The following is a 22357-nucleotide window of genomic DNA, read 5'->3' as shown; positions in this document are numbered from 1 at the left end:
ATAGAAAGTTTTATACAAAGTTTTATAGAAAATTGTTACGAATATACAGGCTGATGGGGTTTCGCTAGTTAACTGAAAGACGAGATAGAGTCGTGTTGTACAATAATAGGTGCTAGGACAGCGACGACTAAGCGTACGTTTCTACTTGAAAGTCGTCGCAATTAAAAATAATTTAGTCCTGTATCGGGAGAACGTGAAAGCTATCGAAAGAAGGTTTCAAGGGCTAAGAGTGGAAAAACTTGGTCGAATTACGTCGCTTTTGAAATATATGTGTCATGTGTGAAATAAAGAGCAAAGCGTGGTCCGCGATTTATAATTAGCGGAAAGATGTGCGCTGTTCGCGTTAACTATAGATCATTTTGAGAGAAGATCATTTTGCGTTATACGAAAGTTCGTTTTTGAAATTTCGTTTCACCGCAATGAGACACGACGATTGTTCGTTGGAAACGTAGGCTTGACAAACAATTGTAATAACGTAGTAGGCCTTTAAATGCGTAATTAACTTTCGTTTATTAAATACTAATGGAAAAATTATTGCGAAAATATAGGGTAACACGGAAGACGAGGAGGAAGGAGAGTACAGTTCCGAGTGTGATACCGGCCTACCGTCTTCCGACCTGTCCTGGACAGCAACGTGTTCAACCACGGTCACGACAACGACCACGACCACGACCACGACCACGACCAGCACTTGGCCGCTGAACCCCGACTGTGAGGAGTTTCAGCTGCGATCGTCCTTTGAACCTCGTACCTCGTTACCCGATGTTTCAACATCCGCTAACAACACACCTGCGTTCGAGACCAACTCGACGATAAATCAACCGAGTGCGTTATCGTCGGATGCTAACTTGGTAGACAACGAGTCGAACGCGGTATGCAACGGTGTCATATCGGACGACTCGAAGAACCAAAACGACGAATTGTCTGATAACGGCAAGTCTGACCAGCAACTAGAACCGACGTCAACTTCGTTAGAGAACGGTCGATCGAAGTCGCTAGATACGTTTACCAGTTCGGATAACGAATCGAGTAGACTGACCAACTGTCTCCCCGGGGACGAGGAGGCAGCTCCTTCGGCGGACGAGGTCGTGAGCGAAGCGACTGACGTCGACAAACTGCCAAGCATCACCGAAGCAGCGAATAACGATTGTCCGAGTGCCAACGAGCTATGCGAACGACCGAGCAACGAAATGAACGGAGAGATCTTAACGAACGGAAACCTGGACTCGGACTCGAGCAGCAAGAACGCATCGATGACCACGTCGAGGCCATTGTCTCCTGTATTTAACGACGAAAACACAAGATCCGGATCGATCACGCCGAAGAGCGTGGAGAATTCGACGATTCGCGAGGATCAGAATCGCGAATCTTTATCGAGCAACAAATCGTCGTCGTCGACTAGTCTGTCCAAGAGGAAGTACAACGCGAAGGGTAGCAAGTTCGTGAGGGAACCAACACCTGGTCCGGACCTAAACAGCGCCACGGAGCCAGAGAACGAAACGAAGATACACGATCTGACTCAGAATCTGCAAAAGATCGATCTGTCGAACGATACGAAGCTAGACTCCAAGTTGGAATCTCATGATAGCAAAACGACGAAAGTCGATCAGGTACCGGGTAAGCTTGGAACAAAGACAGCGGTATGCGATCTTTTGAATAAGCAGGCTATCGAGGCGACGAACGAAGACTCCGGTTTCGAGAGCCAGACGCAACTATCCGATTATCCGATCACGCAGGCGGTGACGGAGTGGCTACGTAGAGAGAAGTCGCCAGATTTGTTCATCGCATCGGCCATTTCGATGGACTGCGAGGAGGACGAGGACGATATGGATGAGGAGCCGTCAAAAAACTTGCAAAGCAACCCCATACTTGCACTATCTGCTAGTAGCGGTGCGGACAATACGGCGTTGTCGCGCGCAACTATCTGCGGGGAATTCGCAGGGCTCGGTAACATCAAGAGTGGACAAGAGCAACAGCAGCCGGATGGTAGCAACAACAGCGGTGCTTCGAGAAGGAAGAAGGACGCGAAGAGAAGGTCGGAGGAACGGAGACGAGTGGCAAGGCACGTGGTGAATGGCAAAGTGGACCACGAGGTGGTGTCCTCGTCGGATTCTTGCGACCAGAAGAACGACTTAGCGAACGTCACGAGGAAGAAGAATCTGGCTAAACAACAGCAGCAGGATGTTGTTGATGATATTTGCGAATTTGCTGAGAAGGATAGCGTTGCGGGTGTGAGGGTTGCTTCAAGTTCTCGGATAGACTCGAAGAGAGTCAATGCAAGGCGAACGAAAAGACAAGGGAAATCGCACGCGCGGAATCCCTCCAATAATATCGATGCGAAAATTCGACGTACAGAGGATGTGGATGGCGAGGACGACGATGGGATTGTCGAGGACACGATGAACGTGAGGACCTTCGAAAAAGGGGAGATCATAGTCTCGGAAGATGGGAAGTTGTTAACGTCTTCCACGTACGAACCGGAGCTACGAAAATGTCACGACGCTGCCACGACGATCAAAGCCCCTAGCAAGAGCGTAACGGATAAAGAAACGATGGAGAGGAAGATAGAGGGAGAGCGAAAGAGGAGCAGTAGCGTCGAGGATGAAAAGAGCGGTAGCGGAATAGATTCCTTGGACAGCATAGAAGAGCCTGACGTGTTAGAATGCTGGGAAACTGAGATCATCGAGCCTGTGGTAACTCCCAAGAGAATGTTGCAAAGCGAGGGAATAGTATGCGAAGGAGAAGCTGCGGAGGACGATACCATCGAGGTTGAACAGGTTAACGTGGACTACGTGCAGAAATATTATCGATTGGCACGCGAGAGCGCTACCAGCATAGAGGAGATCAGTTTGAAAGCAGATCCGCCAACTTCGTCGAAATCAGTGCCAAATATGTCTGAGCGGAAGGAAGAGATTCCAGCGAAGAAAGAGCCCGTTAAAGACAAAGGCGACGTGCCTATCGACGAAGCTTTTGAAGTATATGAAAGCTGTTACACCGGCAACTCACCGTTTCTAGCGATGGATTCGAAAGTTTTTAAATTAAGAACGTTGTACGGTCAGGAAGGCGAGACTTCGATACCATGCAAGACGGTTTGTTGCCAGATTCAATAATTTTTATCGACAGCCTCGTTTACAAACACAAACCTCCACAGGGACATTTTTAAAGTACCGATGTCAAGGCCGTCCTCTTCTAAGTATCGCAAGCCTCTGACATTGTACTTTTCGCTGATTTATATACATATATCGCGTACACGTTTTCACAGAGAACGTGTGTATCCATCGTACTGTCGTTATATTTTTCATTAATATTATTATTATTATTATTAATATTATTATTATTATTAATATGCGTTCGGTAGTCGCGTCGAAGGAACTATCGAAAGATAAGAGATACGAAAGGAAATTAACCCTGTGGATCGACATCGAGCGCGCAAGTTCGTTGAAAGTTAGAGGCATGCTCAAAGGCAGCGGATAATAATATAACGAAAAGCCTACGTATCGCTGTTCATTTTTGTAAATAGCTTTTAAGAGGTCGCTCTCGCGAATCGTGTTTCATGGATGATTTTCGTTGAGATGTTATATGCATGAGAGAGCGTATATTACTTATACATATAATATTATTGACATTATCGTCAGTACGTAAATCGGTGCACATATTCTTTTTTCCTTTCTTTCTCATGTTCATTCTCTTCTTCGTTTCCCATCTTCTTTTCTTCCGTTCTTTAAATTTTACCAAACGAAGAGGTTCGTTAGACAATATTGATATATCGTTTAAAAGAAATCGAGCTTATCAACATTCAAAGAATATAATGGCTGCTTTGGATTGTATAAATACAATGAATTGTCAAGTCTGAACTCTACGAAATAGAGAAAACAAACATAGGGCAACAACGGAAATATGATCAAAACATACTACGTTACATTGTTGTGTTTCTATTCTCGGTCTAATACTTTACAGATACTACACACCCGCGCGCACACACACGTACACACACGAAGTATATTACATCAAAATGACTAAGGCATATTTTTTACAAAACTAATTCTCCGTAAAGTTTAAAACGTAAGTTTTAAAGGACGAAAACTTAAAAAAAAAAAAAAAAAAGAAAAGAGAAAAAGAAGCACACTAGTATATCGTTCCACGCACCACGTAGCCTTAAATAGCCTTTTGCATAAGACAGTTACAGCTGCTTCTAAAACCATGATGTGCACCGATCATTTCAAAAGATTCCTAAGTAAGCAAAAGTCGTTCGTACTACCCTTTGGGCAATTCGAGGACGATTCAATAATCGAGCTACGCTTTACGTAAATATTACGACAGTCATACAGAATACAGTAATAACGAGCTAGGCAAAGGATATAGTTGTTCAAGTGGAAATGAATTGGTAAAAGAAGGAAACTATTTAACTGTACCGTAGCTGTTACGAGAGGTAATGTAAGATGTATATAGATGAACTTAACGCGAAGAATTATTAAACTCTATTGGTTTTCATTGAACGGGTAAAAGAAATATAAGGTGGAGCATTGTTTCGTAATAGATATTTTGAATTTGAAATAGAACAGATTTTACTCATACACATAAATGTACACAATACAGAAATTGCACTTGTTACGACATAGTTCATGCTTTAGTTGAGTTGTGTCAAGTAGATCGAATACCTCAGTTTGCATATTATGTAAGTTGTTCGATAGACGTGGTTCGTGAAAAAAAATCATACATATATATATTTATCTATATATATATATACAGATACACACACCCCATATCATAAGATACCTGTATATACAAAACTACTCATCATCCAGTCATTATTAGTAACACCAAGTACGATAATAATAATATTAATTATTGATAATACTGATAATAATAATAATAATAAAACTATTATCACAACAGCAACATAGGCACAATAGTTCCTGCGAAGCTTTAGATTCCATAGGCATTATATACGTAAACACAATATCCAGGACGATCCATACACTGATAGAAATTCATTGACATCCAGTGGCACTTAAAGATAGATATATCGCTATATTAAATACGCGTTGCATCAATTGTGTGCCTTATTCCGCGGCTATCATTTTTGTAAGCATTTCACAGTATTCTCTTCGATGGGAGAATAAGGGCTGTATCGAGTGATTTATGTAACGGATAAAATTTTGTGAAATCGTAAAATGACGATGCGGAGCTGTTGTTAAGTTCCATAACAATTATGATGATGCTGATGATGATGATGATCGTTTTATCTAGGCATGCATACAGAACGAATATATTGATTTTTTCATACATCAACTAACGTGTTCATCAAGTATTTACAACTGATGTGCATACATTCATAAGCATGAAAGCATTAACATTGCATCTTACACGAGACATGTTATCGCATACTTACATTTTAGGCGAATTAAAGCAAACGTGTAAGGAACAAATGTACTTGAATTTTGCTGTTTGTTTTCGCTTAAAAAATAATGAATAAAATGTTTCAATTAACTTCCGGCATTTTTGATTCACCACACGTGATCGTATGCTTAATGAAAGAAGAAATATGTTTTTGTAAAACGATTACTGTAATTTAAGTACAATGTATTCTTAAAGGATGAGATAGAATTTCATGGTATACATATATACACGGCTACTATTTTATACACAGCTTATTTCAACGAAGGCAGCTTATATCAGTACGTTAAAATATATTAAAAAAACGAGATTTATATAAACTCCAAGTGTACTATATTTTATATATATATATATATATATATATAACAGTTATATAAATATGTATAAAAATGACTTTTACTTCACGCAAACGCAATATTTAATTTCAAAAAATAATATCCAATTCCGCATGCGCGTAACAAACCAATCAACTAAAAGTCAATTGACGGTAGCGCCACCAAGTTGGTTCGATAGCTCGAACGCAAGATGGACATAAACGCGATACGATACGACGTGAAGCGAGATACGAGCGAGTGCTGCCACCATTCGCTCGCACGAGTAGGTCGCGCAGTTGGTTAAACAAAGATAACGCGATAGGAACCGCTAAAAAGAGCGAAGGAGGGAAAGAGCGAGACAGAGTAAAGTTGTCGTTGTTCAAAGAGAGAGAGAGATATAACGGATTGTGCCGTGGCTATGAAACAGTCTTATATAGATGGACACGCGCAGGTTACACGACGAAATGTCAGGAGTGTGTGCGTTCGCATAGAGTAAGTGTAGCGGTATCTCACTCTCTCGCACCGCGACGGGGTTCGGAGGTGGAGCGAGAGTGAAAGACGAAGAAGCGAGCGAGCGAGGGCGAGCGCGAGTCGGGCCAGCGAGCGTGGAACGGTGTAGAGCGAGCGAGCGAGCGTGTGGTGGTGGTGGTGACGACTGGTGCCGTGGACGGACGGTCGGTCGGCGGTCGGACCGTGGTGTGTGAAGAAGTGAAAAATTCGTAAGTGGTGTGCTGGGTTGGTGAGCTGGCTGGTTAGTGGTGATATATCGGGGTCGCGCCACGGACAGTGTCGGGGATTTTTGGTCGTCTTGGGGCCTGTTGCCGAGACGTCGAGGGACGACGCGTGGAACCGAAGAGAGAGAGACCGCGTTAAAGAGCAATGTCTGACCGGGAAAGTCTGGACGATCAACCGCAAAGTAAGGGTGAAGAAGGATCGTACGATCCTGAGTGCACGAGTGTTTAACATGTTCCGTATCGGTCACGATTTTCTAATAACGTGTTGCAAATGTGCGCGACCGTCGACATCTTTCCGTGCCTGTAGCACCGTGTGCTGCGCCTCCGGTTACCAGGACCGTCTCTTTTCCATGAGCAAACGCAACGACCTCCGGGTCGCGGTTGACCCGATCCGTTACTTCGCGCACGGTCTCCGAGCATCGCGGACTCGTTTACGTCCGATCGTTCCTTTCAGCCCTCGTGGCGTTCTGTCAACCGCCGAAAAGAATTGCTATTTTTCAACGATACCCAGGATTCAAGATGGCCGGTCGCGTATCGGCCGAGAGACAAACCCTGTCCTCTTTCCTCCTTCGGCTTACTCTCTCTTTCCCTCTGGCTCCCTCTTTACCTCGCGCCCCGTACCCTCGCTGTTTCTCTCTCTCCTTTTCCCTATGTTTCTCTCTTTCCATCATACGAACACACGTATGCGTATACGTTTATGCGTGTACACATACGCATACACATATTCCCTCTTCTCTCTCTCTCTCTCTCTCTCTCTCTCTCTCTCTGCTCCGTGCTTTTAATTTTTTCTCTCCTCTTTTTTCTCCTTTTCTGTTTCTTTCCTCCCTTCCTCTTTTTCTTCCACGTCTGCGGCCCTCAAGAGTTGAACATTCGCAACTTCCGATATGCGAGCCTCTCGACAGCCAAAATGGTCAACTCCATTTTTTTTAAATTTCATAATTTTCTTACTTGGATGAGAACCAGTATCCAATTTCTCAAAAAACTGCTTTCATAAATTTATTTTACTTATAATATAACACGAATAGTAGTAAAGCCTGAGTGAATTTTCAAAAATAATGTTTGCAATATTATCGCTTTTCTGTGGTTCTCGATTTATGGAGTTGATCAACGTGACTTCAAAGCGGCTCGTGTGTTGCTTTCCGTGTATCACGATAGTTGTTTCTCCCTGGTGTTTCGTTTGAAAGTCGCGCTCACGAGGAACCGTCCCCTGTTGTGTCAATTCTGTGTGACAGGCACCCTGACCGCGCTCGGCCAGACAACCGGAATAGTCCCGGGTGAACACGCGTGATGTAACTCGCTGATCCCTCTATCTGGCACACACGCACGCGACACACGCAGCGTTACACCAGGAAAGCTAACCATCACACACGCGCGCACGCACACACACATACACGCACACGCACATGGCGCGCGCGCGCGTTGACAGACGCGCACACGCAAAGCGAAGGAACCATGTCTAGCCACGATTCGCGTAAATTTCACACGTGCCATAAGCGCATCCCCACCTCAGAAGTAGCTGGCTCTTGGCCTCGAAACGGAACGGCCACGGTGTGTATCTATCTCGACTAGTGATGGGAGTAATTCGATTATAATCGAAAAATGCTCGACCGATGCATACCTCGATCATCGCTTGGTTGTCGATATTCCAACGAGAATCGAAATTAAGCGTGTTGCATCCCACGTCTGAACAAACATTGATTACAAAATACAAATATTCCATAGGTGACACGGGACGTCAATCAATATTTGGACATGTATCTCGACACAGGTGCTCTTATAAGTATACTTGTTGAAATGGAGCATATATACACGCGTAGTTTCGAAAAGGCAGTAAACTTGATCGATGTAACCGTCGTTGATACCGTGTAAAATTATATAATGCTTTTCATGGACGGCACGTGAGACGGTATGAATGTTTGTCAATAATTAAATAGTGTTACGGCAGTAATGCTTCCAGGTAACATTGACTGTCGTAACAATGATGCCATTCTAACCTTGATTTTAGCGAATAGTGATAAATAGTAAAATCCCTATAATACATATATATTTTTTTTTATTTTTTTTATTTGTAATATTGCTAAACAATATTATTTCCATTGTTAAATAGTATCATTCGTGATGTGCATAGAAAATTGCGAATAAGTCGGATTTTCATCAAGTGTATCAACATGATTCGTGGTTATGTTTTTCATTTTGGTCTCCCAGATGTAAGATTTCAAAATGTCGCTAATACGGCGTTGACCTGCTTTCATATTCCATTTGTTTTATCAATGTAGCATGAAGTTTGGTTAGGTTAAGTTTGTTGTGATTTTGATGCGTTCCGGCACTAATGCGTTATTACGTTTCGATGAGCTACATTCATGCGATTCAAGATAGACATTCAATGTGTAATTCGGATTATCTGTTAGAATTACAGAACGGGCTGCATCGAATAGGTTATTACGATGTAAACGCTATCTAGTGTACGTTCTACAATTTGTAAAGCATATATTTTTGGTATCTATGGTTGATAATCAGAACATATTTTATTGAATTTATTTTATGCAAATGTTACTCTAGTAATAGTTTCGTTTGTGGCTGTTATCAACGATGACAATTTTTATCTTTTAGGATATGGAAATCCAGGTAGCATGGATGCTGGGGGGGCTGACTTCGATCCTGGTGAGTAAACAAAAATATAAAAGTTAGAAATATACACAAAGACAGAAAAGATATTTCTTATTACAACCAAAGAATGTTAGAGACTTTTTTCTGAGCGATAATTTATGTTATTTTTACTACCTGCGAAACAGTCTCGTTAACATTTATGATTTATATTTACGATTATGTAATTCTAACACGAATCGAACAATATCCTTGAAAAATTATGTAACCAATTTCGCCAATATTTTAGTTAACAATATTGACCCCGAATTTATCGAGCGATACCAGAAGACCAGGGTCATAAATCTTAACGTAAATTTAAACATAAAGATAAACACTAATCTTCTCGCCGGAACATGGCCATGTTTTATTTCTTGACTGAGAAATATCGTCTTGCCAAATATCTCCGACTTGCCACAAATATTCGTTACATTTACAATTTGTCCGATACCATAAAAATCGTAAAATAATTGCGACAAGTTAGGAAACATATCACAGAGACTTTTTTTAGTCTTTTCCTGCACTATCTACACTCAAAATTGCAGATTTCTTTTTAGAATCTCCTTCGAACGATTCTCGTTTAACACCTGTGCTTCCATGATTTTCGAACTCCTCGAAAATCGTCGGCATCGCATCGAAACCGCCTTCCGTGTCTATTTTCGGTGGACGATCGAGAGTCGCGTTGCATCGCGTCAATTTCGGACCGTTCGGAAACGGATTCATCGAAAAATGGAAGTCGAGGAGAGAGAGAAGGAGTAGAGAAGTAGCAGCAGTAGCAGGCAGCAGGACGAGTAAGAGGAGTAGGGAACCGTACTAGCGCAGTCAGCTGGTCGTGACGTCACGCGATCATGTCGTGGAGCTGAGCCTGGTGGTGGGAGGTGCAACGCTGTCACGTGGTCGAGCGGTGAAGTCACGTGGCGCGCGTGGTTCGCGAACGCAGAAGCCGGTGCGAGGTGAACGCCGATTGGTCGCCACGATTTCACCATCATGATGTGCGCATTCCATCAGCATGACGGCGGGCTCCATGAATGACCGGCACGTCATTCGTGTACGATTTCGTGTTCGACGACGCGTTGTCGTTGTTTCTTGAATATCATTGCTCTCTTGTCCAGTTCCCTGCTAAACATCATGTTTCGCGTAGTCGTGCAACGATCTATGTGGTATTGAGTGCGAGGAATCGCGATGACGACGACAATCAGTCAGCCAAACGCGATGCGTCATCGCGAGATGACGGCATTGTTACGTTGATAGTTTTTTCACCCCGTTCTCGTTATGACACATTGTCTCGGCGATTTCTCTTCGCAACGCTTCTCTTTCTTTATTTTGTTCGTCCTTCTGGTTCCTGGTCGCGATGTCTATGAGTGGTTGTGAAAGTTTCGAACTGGCTATGCACACGGTGTTTCATTCGTCAAACCGTCTTCTCCGACAGCGATTGGAAATCCTGCTTTAATCTTTTAGCGGTAAAGCCGGCTTGAAGTCCGTTGTACCGTGAAGATAGCGCGAGTTCGCGATCGGTCGACCGACTACGAGTCACTCGTGCGATCAATCGAGTTGGCCGCGACACGCGTGAAATCTGTGACTGATTCTCTCGAACAAGCCTCGCGAGTGTTTTATTACATCGGTGAACGTGTAATAGTTTTTCAAAGTGGTCCGTACTGCTACCTTCAGACGAATGTTTATCGTGTATTTTGTGTATGTTTCTATTGCGTAAAAAAGTGATTAATGTGGAAGTTTTGTGAGGTTTCAACTTCACCAATGCCCTTGATTTTAAAAGTACATTGAACTTGGTGCTTGTTGAGTGATTTCATTAAAGTCCTTTGAAAGGATGTCACGTCAGTTGTGGGTGAATTTACAGAGATGATTATACGAAGGTTTTGCAGTATAATTTGTTGACGTAGCGGAAATAGGATACCTTGTACTTTCTTCACAAGTGTTTCAATAATTGGCACAATGGGAGAAATCCTAGAAATTTCGCAGGGTGATGTTCAACAAAATGCAGTGAATGGTTGGGGCGACACTATGGGCAAAATACAGTACTGGTGCCCTGAAGGTAGCTGTTACTCAATAATCTTGATAGTTTGAGATTCGTAGCATACCATTTGTCAGAATTACGAAATTATATTGACCGTCTATTGTTGTTAATATGACTTACAATTAGTGAAGCTTGTATAAGAAACAATCATTAATTTTTTAATGTTTCTGACTTTTAATTAAATAGTACATTTACGGTTTTTAAAATCAGACCTATAGAATATATTATTTTGATTGAATTTTAAAATTGGATCGAGTATTGTAGATATTAGCTTAAATATGTCTTAGTAAGTAATTTAAAAATATTTTAAATATGTTTCTTCTTAACACCGAAGTTAAATATCTCTTATAATTTGTGCATCTTACAGTATATTCAACTCATTTCATCGTCATTCCATCCCTAGATAATATTATAAAACTTTACATTATTAAAAGCATGCATAATTTACTCAAATTTAAGGTGTCAAAACCCGTAGTAAACGCGATAAAAATCGCGAAATTTAATCCTCTAATTTAACCGTAGTGTCTACTCTGAAAACATCCCTAGGAATTTTGTACGTGTGTCTAGGTTAGGTTGCGTGACGCAAGACCTGACACGAGACGACAAGCCTTGTTTTCTTAAACGTTGGCATTTTAGCTCCGACTAGAAGGAAAAAAGGTTCTAGGAGCTGGAACGCGAACGATGCGTCGCGTGTGTATACGCTACTGAAATATTTGCTCGATGATTCAGTAACCGTGCTAAATGTTAAGAAACCTGTGATTAAAAATAGCGGGCCCGGACGAAATAAAAAACTCGCGCCCTTCGCTCAATACTTGAAGTTGGTGAAGCTATTATTTGCATGCTTCACAAAATGATACTTTCGATCTTAGGGAAGAAAATGTAACAAAAAAAAAAAAAAAAAGAAAAAAAAGGAAAAAAAAACGAGATATTTAATATTTTTTTTTTATTTTTTTAGGGATTAGAAAATTATGTGCAACTTGACGAATCTTGGTCTTTATCGGCCGCCGTGTCTCTCACGAAGATAATTTACCGACCGTGAGAAACAGACGAACGCGGAATTCGCAGAAATCCATTGGCGCTTTCGTCACTCGTTCCGACGAATATTGTAACGAAATCAAACGGTTCCGTAGCCAGCGTGTTTCACGCTGGAACGCGTGCACAATTCGTTTCGCACCATAGAAACGCGTCGATTCGTAGATAAGTCGGCGAAATTGGAAATCGAGTCCGATCTAACCTCACATTCGCTCCAGCTCCCAAGGTTCATTGAAATCTGGTCCTAATTATTGCCTGCTACGTCAATGAGTTTGCTCCTCCATTCTGCTCGAATATATTCTGACGTTTTAGATCGACTGCAGTTAGACTTTGAACAGAGAAAATAGTCGAGTTCAAACGATAAACATGACATCTTCTAATATTGTTAAGAACTTCATACGGTTTTTATAGGAAATTTAATGCGACGCATAAGTTGATCACCAGTTAGTTATACGATCATTATAATCTTATACATAGTATCAATCTATAAACTTACATCTCCTCCCTTTTGTTTTATTTTTTATTACATAACATAATTATTAGATAATATCTTTCTTATTTAATAAAACAAATGCCTTTGAGATAGTAATGAATTGTTAAAACAAGCGTCCTTTATAATGATCAAACGGATAATTTCAATTGTATACGGAATTATTCGTTATTTACATAGCTATGATTTAGCTTCATATGGATCATGTATTACTAATAGCAAAATCAACGGACAAAAACATTATTTTTTCGCATGAGTTTTTCCATCAGCGACGAAATTGCTTAATCATGCTTTCTCTCCAAAGTTGATAAGCATTTTTCATAAATATCGATCTAAGGTCGATCACTGAAAGATGTCAAAATTGGAATCCTTATGATTCGAAAGTAGTGTTGATTTCATCAGCAGTTTTATCGGTTCTTCGTCTCATCTTCTTTGGATTCTTCGAGACATCTGATACTCGTTTCCAGTATACAAATCGATTTTGATTCGACTCTAGTGTCCTATTGAATTTCGATTTCCTCTTAAAATCGATGAAAATCTCATTTTCGTTTCTTGTAAAAGATGTTATTTCATGCTTGATTATTTCTTCTTTTCCTTAAAATCAATTATGTTTCTATAATTTATTTTATAAATTTCTCTGAAGATTAACGTTAGAAATTTTTTGGTAAAACATATAAAAATATCGATTAGGTATATGCGTAATACTTTTATCTGTATTTCTGAAACGCCTGAATAAATAAACAGAGTAGACATAAAAAATCAAACTAAACTGCAAATTATAATATAGTGAATAGTTACAGTACGAAACATGCATTTTAAATTCAGTTACTAATCACTTGATGTTTTATTTATTTTTGTGTTATTATTATTTTTTATTTTTGCAATTGATCGAAATGAAATAAAAATTTTATTTTTATTGCTCAATTATACGCTAAAAGTAAAATAGGAAGATGAAAATGTCTAATTTACTCTTATTGTAAATGTTACAATACGATAATTTACTCTTAAAGTAAAATAAGGAGATTCGCACTTTATTTTCTTCATTTGTATATCTTTGAATAATATTGATTATTTAAATATAATAATATGATAATAATAAGAAATAATGGAAATTTGATGCATATATGTAATATCTAATATACACTATGCACAATACGTATGTAAAGAACGATTGTACTAGGCCTAGACCATAAATATGATCGCAATAAATATTGTAATATGCATGTACATGTACGTACATACATATTATACAAAATTTTCAATAATATAGAATATCTTGAAACACTGTTACATTTGATTAACTCACGAATGTTGAAACTTAAACATTTATTTTTGGATCAACAAAAATACATATTCCAAAAATCTAACTAAAAATACCAAAGATTGAAACGAGCTCTGTCTGTTCTGAAAATAAAAAGTTCCTCCAACTACCGGTGCCGGTTTAATAAAAGTTTAACAGAAATACATCGATAATTGCGAAAGTTTAGTAAAACGATCGAAATATCGAAAAAAAGTAGTAAAAAAATTATGTTCTTACTGGAATACAATGTAAGTTTCATGTTGGATGCAATGATACGCATAATAAACTTTTAATAATTAATTGTTCTTGTACCGAAAATTTTCAGTTGCGCCACGTGTATTATTTACGGCGGCAATTCCTTAATTATTTTCAGCCTTGAGTTTTGTTTTTTTAAATAAAAAATCGACGAAAATTATAACATGTGCCGAAGATGCGACAAGTTAATTTGTTGTTTCTAGGATTGTGAAAAAACAAATGTTTTAGACATAATTAGTATTGACTTTTATTCAGATAGAAACACGATTATACAGAGCGTTTCCCACGCAAACAGCGAACAAACATCGAGGAATATATTGAATCTAAAGGATCGTAAGGTGAAGTATCGCGAGGAAACCTGTAACTCGTTCCTAACGGTACAAAATTTCAACAAGCTCGTGTTCATCATGAATCATGCATGCGTTACGACGCGTTCATAGCGCACGAACCATCTTCTCTGTCTATCTTCGGCAATCATTGACGCGTAATGCGCAAGAAAGATGGGTCGATCGAAAGACACGGTGAAATACCTATGTGATTAACTATAGTGGCTTACAAAAGTATTTGGGCACTTACCATAGTAAATTTTTACGAATACACGATTGATCGTATAATTAACTGGTGATGTAGAATCCCAAGGAAAGAGAACTTATCAAACGAAACGCATCTCAAGGTTAAAAAGAAAAGAAAGAAAGATGTTGGAACAAGTATGAGGAGAGTTTCGGAATGTCGAAAGACTCAACTATCTCGAAGTATGAAGAAAAATGTTAATATATAGTAAGAGAGAGACATTTTGATTTATGCGATTGCTTATTAAAATCACCAAAACACCGAGAGAATCGGTAAGCCGATATTCGTTAAAAACTTCCAAAACGATCGTTAACCAATAAGAACTGATCAGCTTACTCTTTACCTAAATATGCGATAAATAATATGCGATCGCTAAAGAATATGTGAACAGCTCACGTAAGATAACACGAATTACGAGAGAGATTTGTTATTAAAACATGGGCAAAGCAGACGAGGGCAAACTTGACGTATCGAAGGCGGAGCAGCCGTCGTCGGTCGCGACCGTTCATGGAAACGACGTCCCGGCGGTGGCGGTGGCGGTGGCGTTGGCGGTGGCGGTGGCGTTGGCGGTGGCGGCGGCGACGGCGGCTGCTGCTGCTGCTGCTGCTGCGGAGACGGAGGCGGCGGAGGGTCGAGCGTAGAAGGGAGGACGGAAATATGCAGTTCGTATTGAGGCAGGTCGGTGCAGCGCCACGAGTCGCGTTCCAGGCGCAGAGATCAATGCACCCGCCCCCTTCGTGCTTCGCCGACGTCGACGTCCACGTCGAGTCGGTCTCGTAAATCCGCGAACGACCGGGATGCGTCGACGGATACGGGATCGCGAAGAAAGTCCTCCGTAGAATTTTCATCTAAACGTGCATGCGGAAAGAATGGGAGAAGACGCGCCGGTTACGTAAGGATTCACGCGAAAGAGAGGTGTGCCATCGATGACGAGGATCTCGTCAACGCGCGAAGAAATCTCAACGAAGATGCTTGGTTAAGAGTGAAAGAGTTCTGTATAGAATGTCGTAAGGATTTGCAAAAGCGTAGAAAGAATTTTTTATAAGGAGACTGGAAATTACGGTTGTCCATGACTTTGGTTAGTGAAGAAAGAAAACGATAGGGTGATTCGGTGTTAGTTCGAAGCTTGGAGGATAATGACTGAATCTTGTCGAAGATCAGGAACGTTAGAGAAATTCTGGAAATCGAGAGAATTTAAGGAATTCTTCTAGAGAATGGAAAAGTCGTAAATCTGGGATCGGGAAAATCTTTCGAGGATTCTTTTCCTTTTGTCTTAGAATCGGAAAGTGGCGATATTAACGAAGAAATGGATCCTACAGAGATGGAATCTGGAGTATGCCCATGTTCGTGAGGATTTGATCATGTCGTTCTACAGTTGCTAGTTTCCACCGATTCATGATAAAGCCGAACTCGATCGCGTTCCTCGTCTCCTGATAATAAATGGTGACCTAGCAGAGCAGTGGAGGCGCGAGGGTGGAGTTGAGAACGGGCGAGAATCGTTGCGAGAGAAGTGGAAAATGACGGACGAGCGTACCGATGAGCCAAGCTGCGCGGAGACGCAGCTCGAGGCTGACGAAGACGACGGTCAACGCGTCAGAATTTCCTGAACTTATTATAATGAATTTAGCATGGAAAAAAGAGCAGCGAACGAAAGGAAAGAGAGGAAACGGTAAACGTACGTGTCTATGCTGTCTCCAAGGGACTGTAAATCGGAGGAACCTGGGAGAAGGGGTGGAGGAACTCTGGGGGTGTGGGTGCGAAGAAGAGGAACGGCCTGGCCGCTGATGCGATCATGCGAAGTCCATCGACCAGACGGAACACGTTTTTCCAACTGTCGTTTTCGTCGTTGGACAGAGATTAAAGAGACTGTGATGGGTGGGAAAGGGTGTGGAGGGTGAGAAGAAGACGACGAAGAGAGAACGACGAGGGGAAGGAAGGGTGGAGAAAAGGAAGGAAGGAAGGAAGGAAGGAAGGAAGGAGAGTGCGCGAGAGAAGAAGACGTATCGACGGACACGTAGAGAGAGGGATGTCGAGGACAGAGAGGCTCTTTCTTCGTGGAGTGTTCTCGACCCTGTCCCAATTTCCAGGCTCGTGATAGAGGCGAACTCGAAGGCGCGATGCTACGGATCAAACGGTTGCGAGATGATACACACCGAACGGCTCATAGTCGACGAAAGAAGACGTTATAAGCTTGTTCACGGTAGAAGGGAGTTATCGAGTATAGTAATCGATTAAGGAAAGGTTGAAAGAAAGGAAAAGAGAGAAAAAAAAAGGGAGGAAGCGGAACAAATAATAAATATTAGACACGAAAGGGGTGATGAGCAGAAGGATAGAAATACATCAGGGTTCGGATGCATGAACTATCGGTAGCGTGTCTATAGGCAAGCAGAATGTTCAAGAGCAGGATCTTCCAGGGCGATCTCAGCCCTGTCCCAATTCCGGGCAGCCTGCAACAGTCCAGTACGTAATAACGAGGGAAACCCTTTACAGTTAGATCGATCGTTCGACGCATGTTTCGCGCAGGGGATCAATCCTTCGGGCTTTCTGACTTATCAGCACGGATGGCTATGTGTTTCGGATCTTTTTCTTCTTTACGTTTTGTTTTTATCTTTGGGAATTTTAGATATTTTGATTCCGATTGTTTGTTATTTATCGTTTGAAAGATCGAGTAATATAAAGTTCGATATGACGTGAAAATGAGAACTTAATTGTTTAATATTCGTTGTCAGATTTAATAATGAATTTGTTAATGGAATATATTTAATGATAATTGATTTTACTAGGCTGTTTTATTAGACTATTAGATTATTATATATATATAAGGGTACACGTATATGGATATATTTAAATGATTATTCAAATTTAATGATAATCTCGTAGGATATTCTTATAGTATTAATCGCAAGAAATTCGATATTATATACTGGCAATCATTTCTTAGACATATGTTAAAGACATATGTTATCGATTTAAAAATTTTAGTCTATTTTTTGTTACCGCTTTTAAATGATTAATTCAAATTCAATTAATATTATTTATGTTCGATATGAATTTGTGATTAAATATTACGTTCAGTCAGATTACCGTCATACTATGAGTAATGTGATTGTAGCGACTATCTTATGTTATATTGTTTTACTCTATTACTCTTTTATTCCTGATCATTTACCGTCAGAAAACAATTATTGTCATTATTCTCTGTTTAACCAAACGATGTTGATTTACGAATCAACGTTTTTTTGAATAGAAAGTTGCTCGTACACAACAAAATGTTCTCCGTGTATGTTGCTAGTTTTGTCAATGTCACGTCCAATCTAAAGTTTAAAGTTCTCTTATTGCCTCGGAAACCCCCTTAGCTTTATCCGTATGGACAATTTTCTTAAATTCAACGACTTATTCCTCGAAATCTATATGCATATATCTTCTACGATATCATATCGATTCTCCTGAAAAGTTCGCATCTGCCTTCTACAACGTTAATTGTGCACGAGTCAACCTCGCTATCTCAGAAACCTATAGCTGTTGTAGTAATCTTTCGTATGAAAATTATTAAACGATAAATTTTCCTTGAATTTAAAAGCCTTTAAACACTTATCATCCTCGTCCGCATTTCTAATTTTCCTAATTCGAATCTAAAATTCCATACATCTCCTATCTATGTATGTATATATATTAATAATTCCCCCAAGTCAGAACAATTTAATTCCCAGCTTAATTATTCTCCCTCTCGAAACACTTTCTACCCCGATGTAACACTTGCACGGTTCGACCGTGGCCGATGGGACCGAGCCACTTGTTCATGGTTCAAAAGCCTTCGTCTTTCGTAGGAAAGGTTAAGACGAAGCTGATGGCGCGAAAAACTAGGTAGAGGTGTATCCGGTGGGCCGAGCGGGGCCAAACAGGTCAACGACCCGTTTAGTGCAGCTGTTATTGATCGACGAGAACGAGAGAGGAGGACGAGCAACATCGGTCGACCATTTCATCCAACTCTCTCTCTCTCTCTCTCTCTCTCTCTCGCTCGCTCTCTTGCATTCTGATCCTTTTTGATTCCCGCAGGATTTCAGCCTTATTTATCGACGGAGCTTCGTTAGAAACGAGCCATCGTAGTTTCACCTTGTCCTCGGCTAACGATGAGCGAATTTCCGACGTCGCTTCGACCCAGAAATTCTCCCCGTAGCTCCAGGGAATCCAGCAAAGAGCTGACCCAATAAACACTGGGTGACCTCTTTCCGGACTACCACCCCTCATCCTTGTCGCTCTAACCTGCCACTCTTCTCCCCTCTGTTCTTCCTTCTCCTCCTCCTTCTCCTCTTCTCCTTTTTCATCGTCATCTTCTTTTTCTTCCTCTTCCTCTTCTTCTTCCTCCTCTTCTATCTCCCCTTCAACAACCATAAAACAACCATAGCAATCGCTGCAACGACCAAGAGACCCTTAGTCCCTTTTTTCAACCAGCGGGGAATTCTTTAAACGTTATTTATATACGTTGAATGCTATGTTCCCTGTTCTGAATGGATCTCATTGAATAGGGGATGATTTAGGTGCCGGGAGTCAGTCGGTAGATATAAGAGGGAATGCGGGGGAATTGGAGGATAAGAGAAGGGTGAATTGAATGGGTGGCAGGGTATTGTTTCCTCGTTTATAGGAACTGCTCCTTTTTCCATTCCGTTGATGGATATGGAGTCTTTTATTACGTCAAAGGGGTTGTACGAATATATTATAAATGTAAACGGTAGTTGTAAGGCGTAAGGTATCGATGAATATTAAAGGTGAAGTTAATTAGATTTCTTTGATGGTTTTAGGCCAGCAAGGTCAGCAGGGTGAACAGGAGTTGGCAACGAAGATGCTACAAATACAGAGCAAAAGATTCTATCTTGATGTAAAACAGAACAGACGCGGAAGGTTTATCAAAGTAGCCGAGGTATTTCTGAAATTATTGCTAGCGGGATCCTCGGTTAGCCACGTTTAACCATCCATTTAACCATGTAACCCTCAACTAGTATTTTGGATTATAGATATTTATTATATGCATTTATGTGAAATTCAAAGGTATAAAAGTGTACAGAATGCGTACGTAAAATGCCGAAAGTAGAGTATTTTAAAAAAAATTTTTATAATAGACGAATTAAATTAGATTCTATTTCGTTAATCGCGTTTACAAAATTTTAATTTATAATTTTAATTTATATTCTGTATATCAAAGGATAATTTCTATCAGTTAAAACATAAAGTACGAATTGAAATAAGGTGGTCAAAAATGAAGCAAGTCTTTAGATAGAGATGCAAATTCTTGTGACTCGGTCACCGCCCAACAATACCGATTGAGGGTTAAAGGCAGCGAGATACGCTTTTTCCCCTCTCTTCTTTCTTAATTTTTGTTTGTTAATTTAAAGCAAAGAAAGAAGGAAATAAAGTATGCTTGTGTTTTGTAGATCGGCGCGGATGGAAGGAGAAGCCAAATCTACCTGGCACTTAGCACAGCATCCGAGTTTCGGAACTACCTTTCGACGTTTAGTGACTTTTATGCATCTCTAGGTAAACTGCAATCTCTAATTGTTACGAGATTTCGTTCGATGCGATCACTGATACGTGCCTCAAGAGAGAATCTCATATTTTGTCAAATAAAATTGGCTTGTACACGGTTAGAATAGATTTGCTTTAAATCGTAATTTGTGTTAGCACGTTCACGTTCGCTAAACGTAAAGATGGATTTTTATTTTGTACGAAATATGTTGGATCGGTTTAACAGGAAAAAGTTGCCTGTAAAATTGTATTGAAAGCTCTTTAACTAGTGGTAATCGTTAATTGTTCATATTTTTATAATTTTCTTCTTTTTTTCTTTTTTTGATATTTGGTGTAGACCTTTTCCAGCAAATAAGTATTCATTTTCCTCTCTCTTTAGGCGAAGAATATTAAAATTGTATTTTTTGTTGTTGAAAGTTATTAATAATTAGAGAGAATTAAGAATAGTTTGGTACTATAAAAGAAATTCCTTCTTAATAAATATGCATATATCATTTTTATTGTTAATATACTTGAAAGTATAAATCTTTAGAAATTAAAATTAGTTTAACTTATATTATTTTTCGGTTAGTGCAACGCATATTAAAACACGCTCATTGGCAATGCTCCGTGCCAGCTTATTGTTATTTCAATGCAAAAACATATGTTAAAATATCCATAAAGATGATGTGATCATTGAATTTGATTAATTATTGTCCATAATAATAAACCGGAAACTTTGTTTGACTATAAAAATTATAGAAATCTTCAACCATTGTAGCTTGCTAACACAAAAAGATTAATTCTATACATAACTTTCCTCTGTGTAATATATATCTATAATAGATACAACATCAAGTTTCCGCTATAAACACTTCGAAAAATGAACATATATATGTCCCTGAGTCAAAAGTATCTTGATATGTTGGTTGTGAGTCAAAATTAGCATGAATCACGAATTGCTGACTCAAAGCCGTGACAAGTGAATTACGCATGTTGAGATACATGCAGTATGGATTACAAGCTTTTCTTTCAAAACCATTACAGATGCCGACTTGAATATTTTCCTGCAACTGAATAGGACATAGGGCCCAATCATTTAGTATACCACACATTACCTTAAAACTGCCGTCAAGAGAGCAAAGGAGATTCTCTTTGTTTATTTATTTATTTTTTATAAAACTAAATATTAATCTTTTTTATTCATTTTCTTTTTTTATAACATTCGCTTCATGACATTTTTTTTTTTTTTTGTATAAACTGTCCTGAAAAGTCCTGGAAAAAAAGTCATAAAAGTCATATCTAAATAAATGTTTCCTGCTCTAAAAGTTGTATTACATGTATATTCAAAATAATGTCCGAGCTTTTAAACACTCAACTTTATTAAATATTTCATGAATATTGTTTCAAATACTTGATAATAATAACGAAACAATTGAAGTCACGATACATAGACAATGTACAGGTATATTCTAATTTTCCTATCTTCCTTTAATATAGGAAGAATGGGCCATCGCTTAGGCTCAATATATTTATATAGACCCACGAAGAAATCTAGCGGCTAGATTGCTTCAAGAACATTTTATAAAACGCTTCCCGGCACAGAATATGTTTACTTTTTTATTTTGCGATGTCTCTATAAAGTTTTTATCGAAAAACATACTTTTAATTACAACTTTTTAATTATATAAAACAAAATATGAATACTTTCGATAGAAACTGAGCGATTAAATTATTTTAAGTAATTAAATTCGATAGGATAGAAAAGATATAAATATCAATATACCATTCTATTTTAACAAACAAACGCGATACGTTGTCCTTTATTGGCCGTTTCAGAAAAATTTGTTGCGAAATTTAAAAATGTTATTATTCGAAAAAAGTTTAACATAATATCTGCAGTAATCTCAGGTGAAGCAGCATGTAACGCTTTATTTAGTCCACTGTATAAATTTATAATTTAAAGTTATACCGATTCGCATGTAGGTCAGAACGGACGGTGAACCTGTTACGGCTTTTATTTTAAGATAATATCTAATTTTAACGAAGAGGAACTATTTATTATTCAAGAAATTTGGTAAATTAACAAAA

At 39.5% G+C, this 22357-nt stretch overlaps 2 protein-coding genes across 11 annotated transcripts in view; both read left to right on the top strand.

The window, feature by feature from the left end:
• LOC139993559 (uncharacterized) overlaps positions 1-5490 on the top strand; it is a 52715-nt gene extending 47225 nt beyond the window's left edge. For all 6 annotated transcript variants that reach the window (XM_072015396.1, XM_072015394.1, XM_072015397.1 and 3 more), the window contains exon 6: positions 549-5490. In XM_072015396.1, the coding sequence (XP_071871497.1) occupies positions 549-3110 (2562 nt within the window). In that variant the 3' untranslated portion in view covers positions 3111-5490. The remainder of the gene's footprint in view (positions 1-548) is intronic.
• A 679-nt stretch (positions 5491-6169) lies between these two features.
• Positions 6170-22357, top strand: part of Pur-alpha (Purine-rich binding protein-alpha) — a 28788-nt gene continuing 12600 nt past the window's right edge. For 2 of the 5 annotated variants that reach the window (XM_072015414.1, XM_072015413.1), the window contains exons 1-5: positions 7883-7993; positions 8168-8213; positions 9056-9106; positions 19567-19685; positions 20197-20299. In XM_072015414.1, coding sequence (XP_071871515.1) covers positions 7898-7993; positions 8168-8213; positions 9056-9106; positions 19567-19685; positions 20197-20299 — 415 coding nt within the window. In that variant the 5' untranslated portion in view covers positions 7883-7897. Of the gene's footprint in view, positions 6628-7882; positions 7994-8167; positions 8214-9055; positions 9107-9833; positions 11139-16739; positions 17228-19566; positions 19686-20196; positions 20300-22357 lie in introns of those variants that run through there. The other 3 variants (XM_072015416.1, XM_072015415.1, XM_072015417.1) reach the window with 3 other exon arrangements.

The sequence above is a fragment of the Bombus fervidus genome, chromosome 13, assembly GCF_041682495.2.
Source record: "Bombus fervidus isolate BK054 chromosome 13, iyBomFerv1, whole genome shotgun sequence".
NCBI classification, from domain to species: domain Eukaryota; kingdom Metazoa; phylum Arthropoda; class Insecta; order Hymenoptera; family Apidae; genus Bombus; species Bombus fervidus.
The sequence above is the reverse complement of the archived record's forward strand: the minus strand, read 5'-3'. Positions and strand labels throughout refer to the sequence as shown.